Here is an 18,665-nt window from a genome sequence, read left to right on the forward strand (position 1 = left end):
GCAACTTGTGCATGCTGGCAGGCTGGTGAGACAGTCTGACTGTTAGCAGGTCAGTTCTCGTCATTTCCTTAGTCTAAGTCTGGTGTTCAGCTGGTCTTTTAGTTGGGGTACTTGTACAGGAGGTAATGTGAAGAATCAGCTGCATTCTCTTGAATGTAAAATTCTGTGTCTGAGTTAGCCAGGGACTGTCATTTTATGTATAAAGTACTCAGAGCTTTACCTAAAAGGCCTAATTCTACAATCCTTGCGCTAATTATGCTTATCTTTTAATAAATAATGGCTAATTTTCAATTTGATTGTGTAATGCAATATTTTGAGGCATTACCATGTATATATTGTGTAGTAAATTATAAAAAAATTTTAAATGTCAAATGTAAAGAGTAAATTGAAACATATCATGTTCACGCCAGGCTATTTTAGTGGTTGAGCATATGGACTTCAGACGAGGACAGCTTTGTGTGCGATTTCTGCCTCTGCCAGTAAATAGCTGTGTGTCCTTTGTTAATCTTTTCAAGACACCAGGACAATTTCTTAGTCCACAGTGGGATACTTAGTTTATAGGGTTATTGGCTAACTTCAGTGCAGTAGTATGTTAAGCTCTTAGTGCAATGCTTCGTACAGAGTTGTGTTCTAAAATTTTTTTTTTAAAGATTTTATTTTTCCTTTTTCTCCCCAAAGCTCCCCGGTACATAGTTGTGTAGTTTTAGTTGTGGGTCCTTCTAGTTGTGGCATGTGGGATGCCGCCTCAGCATGGCGTGATGAGCAGTGCCACGTCCATGCCCAGGATCCGAACTGGTGAAACCCTGGGCCATCAAAGTGCGACATGAGAACTTAACTACTCGGCCACGAGGCTGGCCCCGTTTTTTGTTTTTTTACATTCAGATTATTCTTTGGAGCAGCCACCCTTAACTTTGCTTATGCTGTTGATTAAAAATTATCCCTCCCTCATTATAAAAATGTTACGTACTTTAGAGAATTTGGAAGATAGAGAAAAGTATAAAGCAAAACATTACAATTCCACAATCCAGTTATACCCGCCGTTAACACTGGCATGTTTCTCCTTCGTCTTTTTTTTTACTTGCGTGTATGTGTGTATATGTGTGCACATATGCACATGTAAGTAACCTCTTGAACAACCGGAGTTTCATACACAGTAATCCGAAGGTTATATTTGGATTCTTGCACATGACTGACACATTTTGGGCTGTCACACAGTATATTGCTTCTAAAATCCACAGTGATGTTTCAGCACCTTTATCTTTTCTACACATCAGTGTTAGGTAAAATTATTTAAGTATTGTATTATATATTTTAAAAGTATAAGCAGTACACAGAAATGGAAGTAGTTAATACTAGTGGTTGAGGTGCATTGGTTTAAATAACCTAATAAAGTTGTAAACAAGATGGAACCCAATTAGATTTGTAGAATGGCAAATCTTTCACTTTAGTTCATGTGCTTTAAGCCAACCAATGGTATATTCAATTGTGAAGGAAAAGAATAAAATTTCAAAATGTGTTTGGAATGGCAGAAAACCTGCCAAAGACTATAAACCAAAGTGTAATTAGGGTTTTTATAGCTTTCATCCCCTCTCCCTTTCAGTAATTTAGCCCCATTTCAGTTCTCACGATTTCAGCTTTTACATGTCTTCAAAAAGCATTTCCCCACAAAAGGTAGTACACAAAAGAGGGCCTTTTCGCTTTCTTTTAACCTGGTGTCTCAGGTGTCATTTCCTGTGTGTTACAAATTGTTTAAAAACGTGACTTTTAAAGTCTTTATGTTCAGTTGTGTGGCTATACTGTAATTTACTAATAACTTTGAGTATATGGATTTTAACTATTTTTATGTGGATAAGTATAATTAGGATCAGGACACAGAAATTTAGAACTTGAGTCAAAAACTCAAGTTTGCCTTAGTTTGGCTAAGAATGCAAATTTAGATATTTTTTCATCTGAATTTCATTTTGCCTTCTTGGACGGCTTGATTCTTTTGCTCGTGGCAGAATCTCAGAACTGGAAGGGACCTTTTCGTCAGACCCCAGGCTGACTGTTGAAACCCTGGTGTCGTATGCTGTACCAGCAATGATCTAACCTCTGAGAAACCTCTTGTGATTTTTGGGACTAAGAGGATTAGAATTGAGAGCAGTTACAACTCTATCTTTTCATTCTCTTTATCTGAGTCCTCTTGCTTAACTTTCCTAAGTAAAATGCTGTTATTGTGGCTTTTGTTTCAAAAGACAGCAGACTTGGTCTTGTCGATGTATTCGTAGTGATACAGTGATTCAGATAATGGTAATAAATAACAGCATCCACTATAACAGTACTGGAGGAGTGTTTTAAGTTTAAAAATTTTTTGTACATGTTCTTTCAGTTGCGAATCACAGAAACTGTGTGCTAAGTAGGTAATCTTTGTTTTCTAAGTGTGGTAGCTTGTTCGACTTTATACAGCTGGTATGTAGTCAGGCCTTGATTCTCAACCTTGCCTCTAAAGTCAGTGATTCTTTACGTTCTGCCTAACTGTTTTTACTGCACAAACCACTTGATCCATATAATGAAGGACTTAGAAGAGGGTATGAAGGACTTATAATTGAAAATATTAACTCATTCAGTTTAGAATATAAGTAGCAGTTTTTCCCTCCTAGGATTTTTAAATTCATTCATTTTGATCTACTCTGTTTTCTTCTAAACTTGGGTTAAGCTATCTTCTTTGTGTAGCTTCCTTCCTATGACCACTCTTCCCTTCTCCCAAATCAAGGTCACCTAGCTTTTCTTTTTTTAGAATAAGAGTTTTTGTTCATCCTTAAGATATAAAAGAAAGTTGGATCTTTAAGATATATTTAATTTCTCCTGATTATTCCCTCAGCCCTTTTTCACCCATCCTTTGTCTCTATCCATAATTAAACTAGACATCTTACTCCTCTTGTATTATTTTTCTCCTTTCTTTTCTTCCGTAATTTTTGGGGCTATAGCTGATCTGTTCCTCTCTTTTCACTTCTGGTTTTCTTCTTTAGGAAATCACTCACTCCCCTGCTTCTCTGTTCCTTGCTCTCTGGGATGCTCCTAGCCTTTCCCACTTCTAGCACAGGTCCTTGTAGGCTGCCCCTCCCTCGGGCTGTGCAGTGGCATTTTCATTCTATCATTTGCTTTTTCTTGTTTTTCTCAAATGGCAGTGGTGGGATTCAATTAAATTTTATAGCAATTTTGGTTAAGATTGCTCTAGTGATAGTTTCTTCAACATTGTTTTTGTTATAAAAACATAGCATGTTGAGAATAGAAAATGAGAAGCTTCAGGAAGATTAAAGAAAATAAGATAATTTTAATTTGACCACCCAGAGATAATGATGGTTAATATTTCTACTCCATGATTTTCTTTGCTCTGAAAGCCCATGATTTAATTTTGGGCCTCTAGTCTGTCCTCCCCCTTCCCACTCCGCCCCATGTTTTTGCTGTAAAGTATGTTGCTATGACTAAAGTTGTATTATGTATTTTAAAAATATAAGCAGAAAACAGAAATGGAAGTGAGTTTATAGGACCTAAGGGTATGCATATTTTGATAACTTGTAGCAGACTGCTAAATTGTCTTTCAGAAAGATCAAACCACTTTATCTTTTTTTTTGATTGGACCAATTTATACTCATACTAATATTTAGTGAGAGTGCCCCTTTCTCCAAATCCTAGTCAATACAGCATACCATTTTTAGTAAAGTTTGTGGAAAAAAGAATTCCTGTGGTTAAAATTAGCATTTCTTTGGTTACTGGAGTTGAAGATCTTCCCACATGTTGGCCATTTTTCTTTATTTTATGAGTTGTTTGTTAGTCTCCTTTTTCTGTTTTAATTTTGGAGATGCTTGTTCTTTTATTAGAGTCCTTTATGGAAGGAATATCAATCCACTCACATGGGCAAATATTTTTTGCTAGTTTTATTACTTGTGGTTTGCTTTAATTTATAGAAGTTTTAAAAATTAGTCAAGTCTGTCAACTCTTTATTTCTTTTTTTCCTTTACCTTCTCCATCCCAAGGATTAATTTTTCTTCTTAATACGGTTATGGTTCCATTTTTACATTTTACTATAATCTGTCAAATTTTTTAATGGTGTGAGGAAATGCTTGAATCCAATCCACCCTACCCCCCCAGCCCCCCATTAAAACTTTGTCTGCAAAGTTTTTATTTATTTGAAGATTGGCGCCTGAGCTAACATCTGTTGCCCATCTTTTTTTTTCTTTCTTCTTCTTCTTCTTCTCCCCAAACCCCCCCAGTACATAAGTGTATATTCTGGTTATGAGTGCCTCTGATTGTGGCATGTGGATGCCACCTCAGTGTGGCCTGATGAGCGGTGCCATGTCCATACCCAGGATCCGAACCGGCGAAACCCTGGGACACTGAAGTGGATCGCGTGAACTTAACCATTTGGCCATGGGGCCGGCCCTTAGTTATTTAATACTGAATAAAAAATTATGAGATGTCTAGGTTATAGCTTTTTATTAACCTTGTCAGAGCAGGGATTCTTTTAGCCAGCATTAATTACAAGAAAGAAGTAGATTCATATTTTGCTTGAAAAACTATTTCAGAGGGATGGGATACAGAAAAGCACAAAAAGGAAATAAGTATCATTCAGAGATAAGTCTGTGTTAACATTTTGTTTTTTGTCTATCTTTAAAATACAATTTAGCATGTAGCTGATTACACTGTAAATACATATTTGAATCCTGCTTTTTCCCCTCAGCATCCTAACTTAAACATTTTCTCCTGTCATTATGATTTTTTATTAATTGTTTGCAAATGGTCATATGATTTGCTAAATCAATAGACAATATTTTCCTGATTACTTATTAGTTTTTGGATGGTTAGATGGTTGCAGTGAGAAAAGTTTTTGCTTACGCTTAAATGTTTGTATTTCAGATATCTCTTAAGGAGTGAAATTGCCTGGTCAAAAGGAGTTTTTTATGGTCAACTTGTTTCACGTAAATTTTTTTCCTCTGGTTTGCTTATCACTATCAGGAAAAATGCTTTTTCTCATCATTTTATTAGTGTTATCTCCATTTTGCCTTTTCCTGCTAATTTGAAGAGGAAAGTTCACGTTAACCTTATTTTATTGGTGTTTCTGTAGTAATGAGGTAAAACATTGGAAAAATAGGTTTAAGGAGTGAGACGTGAGTGAGCATAGTTTTTGTAAATGTACTGATAAGTTTGCATATGTTGTTAATCTCCCTTTGCCGCTGTCCAGGAGAACCGACCTTGGAAAGCTGTGCAGCTGATATTAGCCCGTCTTCTTGTAGCAGGAACCCTCTTTTGTGGACTGACCTCGCTCAGTTCTTCAGTCAAGCATTTTGAATGGTAGTTACTCTTTTCCAATGCGATCTTACTCTTCCTCCTGGCTACTCATTGCCTGGCTTTTTGCCGGAGCTGGGAGATTCTGCCCATCTTTCTGAGCTCAGTGATGGGACTGGGGTGGTCACATGATCCAAAGTGGGAACTTTTTCCTTTCTGGTAGCAAAGGGAAGATGTGAATCTGAAGTTGCCGACTGCTCGTCTCCTACCTTATGGAAGAAGATGGACAATCAGAGAGAAGCAAATAGATAAAGAATATGTGTGTAATAAAGTTCTGACAAGTTTCAGTTTCTTAGGTTTTCAGAGCTATGTTGACTTTTGCCTTGGCTTAATTATTTAGCTGCTGTTTGACTTTGAAGATACGTATCGTTATTTTAATAAAGCCTCTTTTGCCTTTGGAGTTCAGAGTCCTCCCTTAGTGTACCTTAATACAAACTCAGTACAAGATTGTATTCAGTCACTTGTAGAACACCATGCTAGTAAGCACCATGCTAGATGGTAGTTACAAAAATGAGAGTAGAATAGCCTTTGTCACAGGCACTTCCAACTCAGCAGGGGAAATGGGCACGTAGGTGATCCTTAGAGTCAGGTGAGAAACATTTCTAGAGATCACCCCATTGTTCCGAGCTCTGAAGGCTGAAGAAGCACTTGCAAAGCAGATGGTACACGTCAACTATCTTTGTCACTACTTGACGTGTGGAGTCATTAGTTACTTCCAGAGTTGAGATTTTATTTCTGATTTTTTTGTGTCACTTGTTAACTTTGCATGCAAGTAGTAGGTGTTCAAAAAGTAGTAATGTGGGGTAGAAATAAGGAGATTTACTGCCTTGGCATTTCTAGGCACAGAAATGCGACTTTCTTTTATGGAACTGGTCATGAAAAGATTGGAGTGAAAGAAGAGTTGAGATAGGGCATGGTTCAAATGGGCTATGTAACAGGGTGGATTAGGTTATACTATAGTAACAAATAGCTCCTAAATATTAGTTTATTATAACAGCCTAGCCACTAGAAAACTTATCCATCCTGAGTCAGCTACAGGCTCTGCTCCTTGTCAACACGTTCACGTATTCCGGTACCCTTACTGTGTGGCAAGAGAGTATGGTGAGTTGCCCTCTGGCTCTCCAGGGCTTCCCCAGAAGTGATTCATTTCCGGTCACATTCCCTTGAGCAGAGTGAGTTAACAGTAGTTCAGCAAGTACCATCCTAGCATGTGTCTGGAAAGAGGAGGAATAGAATGTTTGTAAACAGCACCTTGTAGCTCTCACATGCTGTTTAAACATGGTTTTTTATTGTTACTTCCAGGTCTACAACAGACCATTTGTTTCCCTAAATCCCACTTAGTGCAACATAGCCATGGGTATGACCATTCTTTTTTCCTGCTTAGTTAGCCAATATGGATGCCTTTTTTATATTCCTTATTTTGTGTTCCTTCTGTCTCTTTTTTTTTATCCTGACTTTTGCTCAGTCAGATGGAAGTTCAGACTTCATCATCTTTGGGAGGAGAAGAATGTTAAGGGCGGAGACATGGTGTGATGTGAAAATGACTTCACTGTTTCTTATGACTAAATTGAAACCACTTTTAAAAACCATTTATACTAGAGTTGGCCAGGTAACTTGTAACTTGCTCCTTTTGGTGTTGGTGGATCTTAACTGCTATAATTATGCACCTTGAGTTTTAGCTGCAGAGCCACGTGTGCACGCTCTTCCACTTTGAGTGCTGCTTTGGTAATACTGAGGCTAGTCGGTGCCGTCAGGCCTTGGGGCTGGTTGATAGTGGGAGGCAGGATTTACAGTGTCATGGTGAACAGTGGCATCCTTGCCTTGGTCTAAGGAGGAACAGAGGCTGCTTTTTTCTTGTTGGATTATACACATTGGATTCTTTCTTTCTTTCTTTGATTATTTTTTAAAATTTATTTTTCTTTTTCTCCCCAAAGTCCCCCAGTATATAGTTGTGTATACTAGGTGTAGGTGCTTCTACATGTTGGAGGCTGCCTCAGCATGGCCTGATGAGCCATGCTAGGTCCGCGCCCAGGATCCGAACCAGCAATACCCTGGGCCACCAAAGCGGAGTGTGCAAACTTAACCACTCGGCCACAGGGCCGGCTCTTGGATTCTTAATAGTACCCCTTTATGTTCTTTTTGGACCACCAAAGTAATATCTTATATATTTTATAATTTTATTTGCACTATATATTTCTTGCTCTAATCAAGTGTGAAATTTTGTCCAAAAGTCACATCATAAGTATATTGGGAAGCTATAAGGTGTCAGCTGCCATAGATTGTTTTATATCCTTAACGGAGGCTTCGCTCTGATTCTTCTGTCCCTCACTATTGAGAGAATCTGATGTTCCACACCACTTTTTTACAAGTGTGTTCTCTGTCTCAGAATGCTTTCCTAGAAGACTATCAGTGTGACTGAAAAAATGAATCTATGCAAATGCTTCTTCAATAACTGAATAGCAAGATGTAGCATCACGTATGGAAGTCTGGGGTTTTTTTGTGCTACAGAAAGGAGAAGAAAGCAGGAGTTCTCCTTTGTAGAAGATTCAAAAGAAAACATGGTATTTTCTTTCGTTTTTCTCATATGCCATCTCCAAAACCTTAAGTCATTTGTTTTACCCTCTGTACAGTTAGGGACAGAAATACCAGCACGGATAGGATGAGTTAATACCTATAGATGCAGGCCTTTTACTTTGACCACTGAGCCCTTGGATGGAGCTGCGGGGTTTCAGATTTGGGGAGTCGGAATACCTGGGCTCAGTCTCACCTTTCCAGCCTGGAGGCTGTATGATTTTGGGCAAGCCTCATTGCCTACGTCTTTAAAATGGAAATATACCTGCTGTGGGTTTCATTTGAGAATAAAATTGGAAAATGTATTTAAAGAATTAACATAATGCTTATCACATAATCAAACCTTTCAAAGTCTTTTTTCTGTGGTCATCTTAAGTTTTTACCCAGGTATAGATAAAAGCCAATGCAGTTCATGAAATACTCAGTACTGCATTGCTAATCTATCGCTAATCACTAGTTTACTTTTGCTTCTTAAAGATTTTATTTTTTTCCTTTTTTTCTCCCCAAAAGCCCCCGGTACATAGTTGTATATTTTCAGTTGTGGGTCCTTCCAGTTGTGACATGTGGGACATTGCCCCAGCATGGCTTGATGAGCGGTGCCATGTCCGCGCCCAGGATCCGAACCAGTGAAACCCTGCGCCGCTGAAGCGGAGCACGCGAACTTAACCACTCGGCCACGGGGCCAGCCCCAACTAGTTTACTTTTGATTATCTTGGTGTTTATAGTCCTTACACAACTATTTTATTTTTGAAATGTGGGGGCGAAAGTAAGTTGAGCTGTAAGGTTCCCTTCTGGGGACCTTTTTCCTCTGGCCTTCATTACATCCAGTCTGTCTGCTTTGCCTCTTCACACAGTGAGCGAAGCATTGTAGTTTACTCACCCCTCTTCAGTATACACGGATCATTCAACATACACAATTTTCCTTTTGCCTCACTGCTTCTGATCCTGTCAATCTCTTACTGCAACCTATTTTTAAGGACAAATCTAGATCCTTCCACAGACATTTAGGCCCTAGCGTGTCCTTTCATCCTTGTTCCCTACTGGATCTCTGTGTCCAGGGAAATTCATATCATTTGCCGGGTGCCATGTGGGTTTCATAATTTCCTGCCTCTACATTTGCCCATCCTCTGCCTTTGACGGGAATGCTCTTTTTCCTCAGCTTTTCATCCTTCAGGATGTGGTTTAAATGCTGTGTGTTCTCTAAAGCCTGTATTCTCCTGCTGGAAGTAACTTTTTCCTTTTTGGGGAACTTTTATAGCACCTGGTGGATTACCTTCTTCTATGAGACTCTGACCTCTTTAAGGATAGGGACTAGATGTGTATTTTGCATATTTATCTGCCCCGTCGTGGCTTGCATATATTTGAGTTGATAAATCTAAAAAATCTGTTGAAGCAAGTAGCTTGATACAGTGGTTCTAAACTCTATAAGATCCTTTGATCCCACTCTGTAATGTGTATCGTATAATGTAAATACCTTTATTATGATGCCCTTTAGTATCTTGAAATGAATTAAGAAGTATATGAAATGCCTGCCTACACCGTTTAGAAATGGAAGTGTAATGTACAAGGCTATTTTACGTATCTTACAAAGGTAAAAATAAGTGAAAGGAAAACAGTTAACAAAACAACCTCAGTAGGTAAATACTTGGGTACATTGACACAAGATGACAGTGTGTTCAGATGCTTATATCTGTATTTGAGTTTAGTGAATGTGACAGCTACAACAGACTTAAATGCTATAAGCAGCGTTTTCATTGTAGACTTTTTCAAAATGATGCGTGACTCTTGGTAAAGCTGCAGAAAACAAATATAATCTTATGTTGATTCTCGTGCATTCCTGGAAAATCTAACATATATAATAAAGCTATGCAAAACAAATCTAAGCTGAGACATTATAAGCATATTTTCCACTTATGTTAAGGCCAGATTTCAAGGTTTTTTTTTTTACGAGGTCTTCATATATTACCAATGCTATTTGAAACATAAGGATCATGGGACAGCTTTTCATTGTGTCTGACTGTTCTGTATATTGCATGGCATCATCTACCTCTAGTCCATACCTGCTAAATGCCAACAGCGCCTCTGTTCCCCAACATGTGTTTTCAAAGTGCTCCCCAGAGGAGGAACCACTGATGTTTAAAAACACTGCATTGGAAGATAAATAAGGAGTTCTTTACTCTGAATTAGAGTCATTTGGGCTAGCATTTTGCTATGACTAAACAAGAACGTTGATCAGACTAATCGGCTTCTGTTTTGTGATTGAAATAGAAAACAGTACATTTTACAGAGAACATTAGTGAATTTTTTTGATGAAAGTGATTTAAGTGAACTTTCCACCTTGATTGTTGAAAATCAATGGCTTATTTATAACATGCATTTTATAGCATTATAAGCAAAGCATTTAATTTTTGGAAGACAAAACTATAATGTTGTTGTATATATAAAAGGATAAAAATATGTGTACATCTATAAACACATACACAAACAAATTTGGAAATGTAATTAAGCCCCAAACTCTTTATATTTGGTAATAGCTATTTGTATTTGGGTTGTGAACATGTCTGGCTTAGAAATTAATTTCAAACAAAATTTAAGACGTGTAATATAGGGAATTAACTAGCTACTTGTAACTAGCCACTTTCTTCATTTTGCCTAACATTAAGATAAGAATGTGCTCTTTGCTTCAAGGTTTTGACCTCTTTTAGATGTCCTCTGGACTAGGGATGGTTTTAAATTCGTTGGACTACCAAGGATTTTACTAAACAGCAGTAGAAGTAAATTAAAGTACCTGGAAGGGACAGTCACTATGATTTGCCCAAAAGTCAACAAGAGGCATTTGAGACTTGCCTTCAAGTTAGTCTTGAAAGCACATAGCCCAGAGTTGATTATAGTCTCTGGCAATGTGGGTTTCTTTAATGTGAATTGGCCCACGTATACTTAGTAAATAGGGAAATGATTTCAGTATAATGAGGAAGTAGTGTAGTGTTGGTTCACAGGCAGTTTTCCCTAAAATGGGGACAGATCTTTCAATTAAGGGGGAGGATTTGATAATTATGAAAGTCTTACCAAAAAAGTGAAAATTTTAGTGCCAGAAATAGCTAGTTCAGTGGCCACCACACTTTGCGCTGTGTTAAAGACTCTCAGGAAGTTCAAAACCATTTAAGAAAGAAAATGACAAAAAGGAGTCTCCTGCGGAACTGTATTTTTAATTTTGTTGAAGCTGGTCTCAAAAGAAAATGTCTTTAAAAATTTACGCTTAAGGAGAAGGTGCAAAAGTAAGACTCCACAGAGTGAACTCTGATTATTGGTGCACATGTTAGTGGGGATTTAATCTTTCATTAAAATCGATGATGTGTTTGTTAGGACTTGTTACGAAATAACATTAGGTTTGAGTACTCTGTGCCCAATCTTATTTTCGTCACTGGCCCAGTTATTCTTAGTGGGTGATTTTGCAGGACGTGAGGTTTTTTTTCATGAACATTCAGAGGATGATGTAGAGGCTCCTTAACACCCACACCCACACCCACCCACACACCTACACCTGTCGTTGGTCTATAATTTACTGAGTGGGCTCATTCTGGTGCTGCTTAAAAAGAGTTTGTCCAGAATTTTACTGTTATTCTTGGCAAATTTGATTTATAGCGCATATAAGTTTTACTGGGTCTTAAAGAGATTATGCTTTTTACTAAGAACTAATATTGAGCATTGAGGTCTGATAAATGGGAGAGTTGGTAAAATGACCTAAAAAGAGGCATCAAGACTCACTTAGTGCTAACTACTGATATTCTAATTAGCTGTTCTAGATTGGGCATTATTATTCTATGGAGATTTATTTTACAGTATTCTGAGCGTTAATAATTTATAAATGAGCATAATAAATAGAGCCCCACTTTTAGAGGCCCCATACTCTTACTGTATGGTACCATCTGGTTGCCTCCTCTTGTAGTAAGCCAAGTGTTGGAAAACTGTGACCCATGGGCCAAATCCAGCCTCTTGCCTGTTTTTTTGGTTTATGTTGAGGAAGATTGGCCCTGAGCTAACATCTGTTGCAATCTTCCTCTTTTTTTATTTTTCTCCCAAAGCCCCAGTACATAGTTGTATATCCTAATTGTAAGTCCTTCTAGTTCTTCTGTGTGGGACACTGCCACAGCATGTCTTGATGAGTGGTCCGTGTCCAGAAACCAAACTGGCGAACCCCGGGCCCCCAAAGTGAAGCATGGGAACTTAACCACTCCACCACTTGGTGGCCCCCCTTTGCCTGTTTTTGTAAATAAAAATTTGTTTGGAACACAGTCATGCCTGTTTGTTTTAATATTGTTTATACCTGCTTTAGTGACGCGTAGTATCACCCATGAAGCTGAAAGTATTACTACCCTTTACAGAAAATGTCTTAAGACTGTGGTGAACAATAGGGTAGTAATGATCAGTACTTTAAAGATTTTTCAATATGTTTTTAACCAGTCCTCAGAATATCACACTTAAAAATAATTTTAGAAAAGGTAGAATCAGATCAGTGTGGCATTGTTGAATTTAAGACAGTTTTGTGAGCCTCAGTTTCTAAGATGATTGGATATTGTTTACCTTTTCTGTATTTGCTTGCTAGATTCTTTAGCTCATTGAAGGTGTTAATAAGGACATGAAAAATGCAGTAATAGATTTAGGAGGATATAAAATTACATGTGTTTTAAGACCAAAGAACAATTCATTTGGGTTAAAAAGAAGAGGACTGCTACCTCTATAGGAGGATCAACATTAGGTTGATATTGGTCAATTTCTGTTGACAGATTGAATCTTTAGAGTTTTTTTTGTTTTTGTTTTTAAATTTTTACTGGGAATAGACTTTTTTTTTAGGGTTGACATTTGAATATTTAATTGTTTGAACATTATCACAAAGTTGTCTAACTTTGAATGGGTAGTTTTGTTTTAAAATGATTTTTAACTTATCAAGGAATACAGCAAGGAATATTTTACTTTATTTTATTTTATTTTATTTTTGAGGAAGATTAGCCCTGAGCTAACTACTGCCAATCCTCCTCTTTTTGCTGAGGAAGACTGGCCCTGAGCTAACATCCATGCCCATTTTCCTCTACTTTATATGTGGGACGCCTACCACAGCATGGCTTTTGCCAAGTGGTGCCATGTCTGCACCTGGGATCCGAACCGGTGAACCCCAGGCGGCTGAGAAGCTGAACATGCAAACTTAACCGCTGTGCCACTGGGCCGGCCTGCAGCAAGGAATATTTTAAATTTTGCAAAGAAATGAAGTAGAAAGTGTGATTCAGTTAAAAAAATTAATCCATAGCAAACTTTACAAAAATAAGAATGTAGAGAACCTGAATAACATAATTTATAATAAATATTCTTCCATGCATATTAAATTGTATGCCCTTAAAACAGAAAATTATACCTTCTTTAAAAAAAATAAACTATGGAATAATTTGAAAATTTACTCCGTCTCTCTTTTTTTTTTTTAAAAGGAACTCTCAGATCTTTTACTAGAAATGTAACAAAAACAAAAGCAATTTCTAGAAATTAATCTCTAGTAAGAAATTCATGGGATAAAGCTGGGTTTTAAAATTAAGCTAAAATGGATTAAGACTGCAGTAGAAGAATAGGAAAAATAAAAACTAAATCATAGTGTATAAAAACCTTACATGGTTCAGCGTGACTACATCCAGAGAAAATATAATATATACCTTGAAAAATACATGTATATATTCATTACTAAAGTGAAGACTAAGACACTTGAAAGACTACCCTAAAGTTTTTAGTAGTTTATTCTAAGTCTTCAGAAAGTACTATGCTGTCATAGATCAGAACCTTAAAAATGAAAATGATGGTAGGGATCCAAGAAATATTTGCTTTTATTGACAAGCTAATTTCCTATCTTCTTTCAAGAATCCAGTATTGAATTCTTCTGGAAAAAGAGAAGGAAAAATAAAGATACTGAGATGAGAAACTTTAGAGCATCTTTTTGAAGAGATGGTAGAACTTGTTTGATATGTTAAGAACTGTATGGCATCAATTAGAATTACCGTGTAGGACTTTCAAAGACTTAATTCTAAGTTCCTTTAAGATGGTGTTCAGAATGAAAGTCTTTACAAATTTTTTTAAACAAAGTGAAAAGCTTTGGTATTAATGAAACTGTTATTCTCATTAGAATATGCTTTTATGTTATTTACGTGAAGGATCAACGGTCCCTGTGAATTACATAAGTTGTATCTGTTACATTAATATCTCACTTCTAAACACCAGCTTCTCTGGGTATATATTAATGCATGCCTCCTTTTTATTGCCTATGTAAATCTCACTGTTAACTGTTGCCAGAGGTTAAATTGAAAACAATTTATATATGTTGCACAAACTTCGTCTCAGAACAATGCTGTCATAGGGATTTGATTTATTATAAATATAACCTAACCCATGTATCGATGATGCAATCTTTTGAATGTGTTTGGAATATTTGGTGGTAAATTTTTTATCTCTTTCTTTAGGACTTAGTTTTTGGTGTACTTTCTATTGATTAGTGCTTTAAATTCTTGGCAAATACCACTCTATTGATTACATGTAAGTTTATTTACTATTTAGTGCTTCTAATGATTTTCTGTGTAAAATCAGCTTCACAGTTGATTTCATCTGTTACATTTACTGTGCTAACCTGAATTATAATGTATAAATTGGGGATCAGTATCATTGTAGGGATCACAAATTGCCTTTTAAACTGTTACAGTCACATTGTCAATTAAAAGTAGTTTTTAGATCTAAAGTCTGGATTTGCTTTTTGTAAAAATTTAGCATATTTAAATGTCTACAGTCAAAATGCTGACAATTCATTATTGCTTAAGCAACCATAGTATTGCTGTGCAGTTATGACAACTGGTAATAAAAAAAATCTTGAGTACTAAGGGGGTTGGTTCTAAGAGGCAATTTCTATAATAGAATAATAATTATAGAAATAGTTGGAAAAAGGGTAGGGTCAATAACAAAGGATTGAGAGACTTTTTTTTTAAATGAAAAAGTATTTCACTTTCAGTATTGTATTTGCATCTCATTTTCCTGATAGATTTCTGTTTTGATTTTCTGCTGACAGGTCACATTTAGGGCAGGCAAAACATAAGGGATATAGCCCTCCTGAGAGTAGAAAATCTAATTCTAAGGCACCCAAAGTGCAGTCTAATACTACTTCTGAACTGTCAAGGGGACACCTTTCTAAAAGGTAAATCTTCACATTGCTTGTACAATTTCAAGGCGGAATTATTTGCATTTGAATCATTGCATAATATTAAAACTTGCAAGGTTATCCCAGAATGTTTTGATATGTGTTTTCATTCTCTGAGTGTAACTTTTAGGATTAGTGGTTTATCACCTTTATAGTGATGTCAATGCCATATGCCCGAGACAGTGCATTGTTTTCCTTGCTTAGAGAGCTGTGAGAGTCTTCTTTTGCTTAACAAACCATCTGAAATGCCATTTTACTATTTCCTTTAGTTTTTTGTTGTCAGAACCATAGGGGTCAGTGATTTCATAAGATCTAATTGGTGGGAGTCTTTGGAAAAGAATGTAACTGTGAAGATTTGCTAATGATACCATATAAAAATTTCTTACCTTCATTTTGAAAGTGCATTTGTTGATGTTTGTTTATTTTAGGCTTTGATAAAGAAGTTGTGTTTGTGAACCGAGAGCATCAATATTCTAGTTTCAACTGGTTCTGAACTGTTAAGCATTCTTTTTCTTGTAATCTTAATTCTTGTTTTGTGATTAGGAGTGTTAGTGTCAGTAATCCTTGGGCTAAAGAATTACCATGATCTTCTAATATTTTACCATCCACAGTCATACCTCCTGTTTTTTTTTTTTCCAATCTTGAACCATTTGAAAACTTGTGTTTATGTAGTTCTAGACTTAATCAGGAAAGTTTTTGCACTTTTTTTTTTTAAAAAACACTTATTTCCACAGATTTGAGAAGTTAGTAAATAAGTATTGTACGACAGGTTTAATGATGGCATGCTGATATTAACTCTCTTTTTATCTAACCTCTTAGAAGCTGCAGTTCATCATCTGCTGTCATAGTTCCACAACCACAGGATCCAGACAGAGCCAATACTTCAGAAAGGCAAAAAACGGGGCAGGTGCCTAAGAAAGACAATTCTCAAGGAGTGAAACGCAGTGCTAGTCCAGACTACAACAGGACCAATTCTCCTAGCTCTGCAAAAAAACCAAAAGCACTTCAGCATACTGAATCTCCCTCAGAAACGACTAAGCCACATAGTAAGTCAAAGAAGAGACCTTTAGACCAGGAGCAACAACTGAAATCTGCACAATCGCCATCAACAAGCAAGGCTCATACCAGAAGGAGTGGGGCCACTGGTAGTTCACGGAGTCAGAAAAGAAAGAGGACAGAGAGTTCCTGTATAAAGAGTGGTTCTGTGTCTGAATCCACTGGTGCCGAAGAGAGATCTGCAAAACCTACCAAGCTGGCTTCAAAATCAGCCGCCTCAGCCAAAGCTGGGTGTAGCACCATCACTGATTCTTCTGCTGCTGCCTCGACTTCCTCCTCGTCTTCTGCTGTAGCCTCGGCCTCCTCTACTGTACCAACAGGTGCCAGGGTGAAACAAGGAAAAGACCAGAACAAGGCCAGGCATTCCCGTTCGGCGTCCAGTCCCAGTCCCAGAAGAAGTAGCAGGGAAAAGGAACAGAGTAAAACTGGTGGCTCTTCAAAATTTGATTGGGCTGCCCGTTTCAGCCCTAAAGTTAGCCTTCCTAAAACAAAACTGTCTCTTCCAGGGTCTTCTAAGTCAGAGACATCAAAACCTGGACCTTCTGGATTACAGGCCAAATTAGCAAGTAAGTTTACAGAAAGATGTTTTTTTTTTTTTAAATTAAAATTTCTCTGGGTTTGTCAGAAGTGATTATGCTTTCAAAGTAGTCAGGTTGTTTGGTTTTTTTCCCCAGTCTGAGGTAGTCTTACTGTACTTGTATTTGTACGTAATAGTACATAATAATTGAGCCCACATTTAGTTTTTTGAAGGCAGTTATGGAATGCTGCCTTCTTCTTGTTATAATCATCTGCCACCTGATGTTTCAGTTAACAACAGACCGCATTCCCACGGTGGTCCCATAAGATTAGTACCATATAGCCTAGGTGTAGTAGGCTATGCCATCTGTGTTTACGAAAGTACCCTCTGTGATGTTCACACAATGACAAAATTGCTTAGCGAGGTGTTTCTCAGAAGGTATCCTGTCATTAAGCGATGCATTAGTGTATTAGTAAACCATCATGTTTTAGTGCCTGTATCTTTCTTTATCCCCGCAGCATCTGCTAAAGTTGTTTCCTAATGTCGAGGTGGGACATCACGTTGAGCTTCCTTCTATAACCAGATACAGAGTTGTTCTAGTTACAGGTTACTCTTAACCAGGGTCAGAGATCAGATGTTCTTTTTTTTGTGCATTTGTGATGTATGGAAACACTGAGTTAAGTTATTAGAATAAATGTACCCTGGTATGTATATATTAAACCTTATTCACATATAATATTTTATAGCCTTTAAGGAGCTTAGTCTAAAGAAGAATACCTCTTGTGTTGCACCCACTGGGCTTTGGGTCCCAGGTAAATGGGAAAGAGTGCTGCCGTCTTGAAGCTTACAATGGAGTAGAAATGTTTGAGAATAATACATTCAGGCAAAGAAACAAACTAGGTGAGAGAAAGGATCTCGAGGCACTTTTCTTCCTCTCTGTTCCAAAAAACTTCTTCAGGAAGCCAAATGTTGTCTCATTAGAGCTGATTAGAACTAGTGAGGACCCTCTTCAGTTATGTGATTGGTGTACTGCTAGTGTTCTCTGTTTTTCTCCTTTTTTCTATTTTGAGAAACCTAAAAAGCACAAATGCCCAGAATATTACAACACTTAACTACAATTCTTTAGGCATTTAATTTTTGTAGTATCTAACCAGGATGCTTGTTTTTTGACTATCTTTTCTCCTTTTGTTCCCTCATAGAACATTTCAGATCCACTTTTTTTTTTTTTTTTTTTAAAGATTGGCACCTGAGCTAACAACTGTTGCCAGTCTTTTTTTTTTCCCTGCTTTTTCTCCCCCAATTCCCTCAGTACATAGTTGCATATTTTAGTTGTGGGTCCTTCTAGTTGTGGCATGTGGGACGCCATCTCAGCATGGCCTGATGAGTGATGCCATGTCCACACCCAGGATCTGAACCAGCAAAACCCTAGGCTGCCGACGCGGAGCGCGCAAACTTAACCACTCGGCCACAGGGCCGGCCCCCAGATCCATGTTTTGATAGGGCTAGAACTTTTTCTTTGTTATTGAAAGATTTCCTATAATATCTACGAGTATTGTCAAAGCTTAGCTAATGTTGAATCCCCTTAACCTAATACTGAATCAGAGCTAACTGTTAGCTCTGTTTGGTTCAGCCCTACAATCTATAACTACTTTGATTTCCTTCAGTATTAGCTAAACTTTGACAAGAATGCCGGTGGACACTAGATAAAATCTTAAGTTTAACCTGTATCATAGGGTTATTGTTAAGGTAATGGCTTTTACTCTTAGATTGTAGAATTTTGTTCTATTTGATATTTTAAATATGTAGTACATTTGTATAAAATCTTTTGAATTTGAAGGTACAGTTACTGGATTAAGATTGGTGTCTTTAAGTCAAAATGAAATAAAGGGCCAGGTTGAAAATGGACAGCCAATTGTCCATTGGTCCTGCTAAGGTTTTCTTCATCATTGGAGTTACATATCATCGCTTTTGTACCTC

General features: G+C 37.2%; 1 protein-coding gene across 45 annotated transcripts in view; it reads left to right on the forward strand.

Moving 5' to 3' along the window:
* TRIP12 (thyroid hormone receptor interactor 12) overlaps positions 1 to 18,665 on the forward strand; it is a 140,497-nt gene that overhangs the window by 42,226 nt on the left and 79,606 nt on the right. For 18 of the 45 annotated variants that reach the window (XM_014835990.3, XM_070489506.1, XM_014835988.3 and 15 more), the window contains exons 3-4: positions 14,987 to 15,112; positions 15,935 to 16,737. In XM_014835990.3, coding sequence (XP_014691476.1) covers positions 14,987 to 15,112; positions 15,935 to 16,737 — 929 coding nt within the window. The remainder of the gene's footprint in view (positions 1 to 14,986; positions 15,113 to 15,934; positions 16,738 to 18,665) is intronic. The other 27 variants (XM_070489520.1, XM_070489523.1, XM_070489518.1 and 24 more) reach the window with 5 other exon arrangements.

The sequence above is a fragment of the Equus asinus genome, chromosome 19, assembly GCF_041296235.1.
Source record: "Equus asinus isolate D_3611 breed Donkey chromosome 19, EquAss-T2T_v2, whole genome shotgun sequence".
In the NCBI taxonomy this organism is placed as follows: domain Eukaryota; kingdom Metazoa; phylum Chordata; class Mammalia; order Perissodactyla; family Equidae; genus Equus; species Equus asinus.